This window comes from Asparagus officinalis, chromosome 4, assembly GCF_001876935.1.
Source record: "Asparagus officinalis chromosome 4, Aspof.V1, whole genome shotgun sequence".
NCBI classification, from domain to species: domain Eukaryota; kingdom Viridiplantae; phylum Streptophyta; class Magnoliopsida; order Asparagales; family Asparagaceae; genus Asparagus; species Asparagus officinalis.
Window position 1 is genome coordinate 12921237 of NC_033797.1, and position 1946 is coordinate 12923182.

Genomic DNA, 1946 nt, shown 5'->3' on the forward strand with positions numbered 1-1946 from the left:
TTGACCGCTGAAAAAGTCGAAGGAGTGCTTTTGGGCGTCTGGCGGTCGACCGGCAGTGGAGCTGCGGTCGACCGAAATGTGCACGCAGATGGATTTTTGGCTCTGGATATTGGGCGGTCGACCGGACATGGAGCGGCGGTCGACCGCGTTTGGTCCAGAGAGTTGGGTGAGCCTCTGGACTTTTCGCGGTCGACCGCACATGGCGCTACGGTCGACCGCGATGCGGGTTTTGGGCTGAGTTCTGTTTCCAGACCCGTTTCGTTTTGGACTTGTATAAATACCCAATGGGTGTTTTCTAGGGTTTGTAAGGCAGGAGTTTTGAGCAGATTTGAGGGGTTTTCTTTGGGCTTCTATTCTAGGAGCAATTGGTGAGATCAAGAGTTGATTTGTTGAGGGTTTATGAGAGATTTGTAACCCTAGTTATATCCCCTTGATTTCTAATAGTGAAAACTCCACCCTCCTTGCCTCGTGGACGTAGGCATCTCGTCGAACCACGTAAAATCTAGTGTTTGATTGTTTGTGCTATTGTTTGGTGTGTTGGTTTATCTCTCTTGGCTAATTGGTGGATCTCAGCATAGGGGTTTCTTCCCCAACATTCAACAAGAGCAGATGCATACAATATGTCGTTATCCTTATAAGAGGTGGACTTCTGGAGTCAAATATAATTTAAAATATCGTCCTCAGTGGAAACTCAAAGATAGCTTCCTAACCCCTCTCTGAGCTCTCTCTATATATTACAACAGGGTTCATCTCTCCCTTCACATCTCTCTCTCTCTCTCTCTCTCTCTCACATTAAAATAATTTTCTGTAAGTTGGTTTTTTCTTTGTTTTTTTAGAGCCATGGGAACCCAAGGTCCATCTCCGGACAACTATGTCGCGAATAACCAACACAGCGTAAGCTCTCTCTCTCTCTCTCTCTAGGTCATTTTATTTCTATGACATTTGTCTTGACCGAATAAAGTTAAAAATAAAAATTAGTGAAGATGTAGTATTTTATAGGATTTCTCAGTACTTTTAGGTGGAAAAACAATTTTTAGTGTTACCATAAATGTTCTTCCTAAAAGATCTCTGCCTCATCTACTCTTTTAGTTTTTTTTTTTTTTTGGTTACGGGAATAAGATGTCTAAATAATTTACGAGCGAAGGGAAAAAAAATAGAACATATACACGAAGAAGAAGAGGTACTAGATTCCAAATTCTTTGAATATACTTTAATAATTTATTCACACATACATGATATTTTAATAAATACTTTTTTTTCGTGTTTGCAAATTCTTTTTTTGTGGGGGGCTTTTGAGAATAAGTGCATTGTCCGAAATATGTCTTTTTTGGAGGTAATATTAAGTCCAACATTATACTTAAAAAGGATTAATTTAAACAAATATTAAAAAAGTCGCACAATTTCAGAAAGCGTTTTGAAGGGATTTATGACAGCCCATTGTCTGGTGAGATGAAGACACTCAAATAGTACTATTTTAGAGAGTTTTAAGAGTTCGTGCGTCACTTGATAGTTGATATTGTTTATACAATCAATTAACTAATTCGTAATTATTTGTTTAATTTATTTTTAATTAGTTACGCCATGCAATTGTTAGTCAAGTTGACTTGGATAGACGAATCTAATTGGTTGGTTGGTTCCAGGTTTCAAGCAAGTTCCATGTGAACCCCTTAAAAATCTCATCCTCAACGTCTACGTACCGGCATTGACTTCAATGCCTCCTCTTGTTTTGATTTTTAAGTTAAGCTAGACTTTGGCCACGTGCCCTGCACATGCACATCTCAAACGTAATTTTTCAGATAGTAATTCAATTATATATTCTGAGGAATATTTAGTTGATCTAACCTATTTTTTGTAAATGAATACTAGTCATTATCAGATTTTGCAAGAGTTCGTACTTATGAATTGACGTTAATCCTACTAGCAGAAAAATATCAAGTAGCAGCAAG

General features: G+C 38.1%; 1 protein-coding gene across 1 annotated transcript in view; it reads left to right on the plus strand.

Moving 5' to 3' along the window:
• The window catches only part of LOC109836662 (lysine histidine transporter 1-like), a 4705-nt gene continuing 3514 nt past the window's right edge, over positions 756–1946 (plus strand). Inside the window, 1 exon segment of the mRNA XM_020404636.1 lies at positions 756–894. Within this exon segment, the coding sequence (XP_020260225.1) occupies positions 841–894 (54 nt within the window). The 5' untranslated portion in view covers positions 756–840.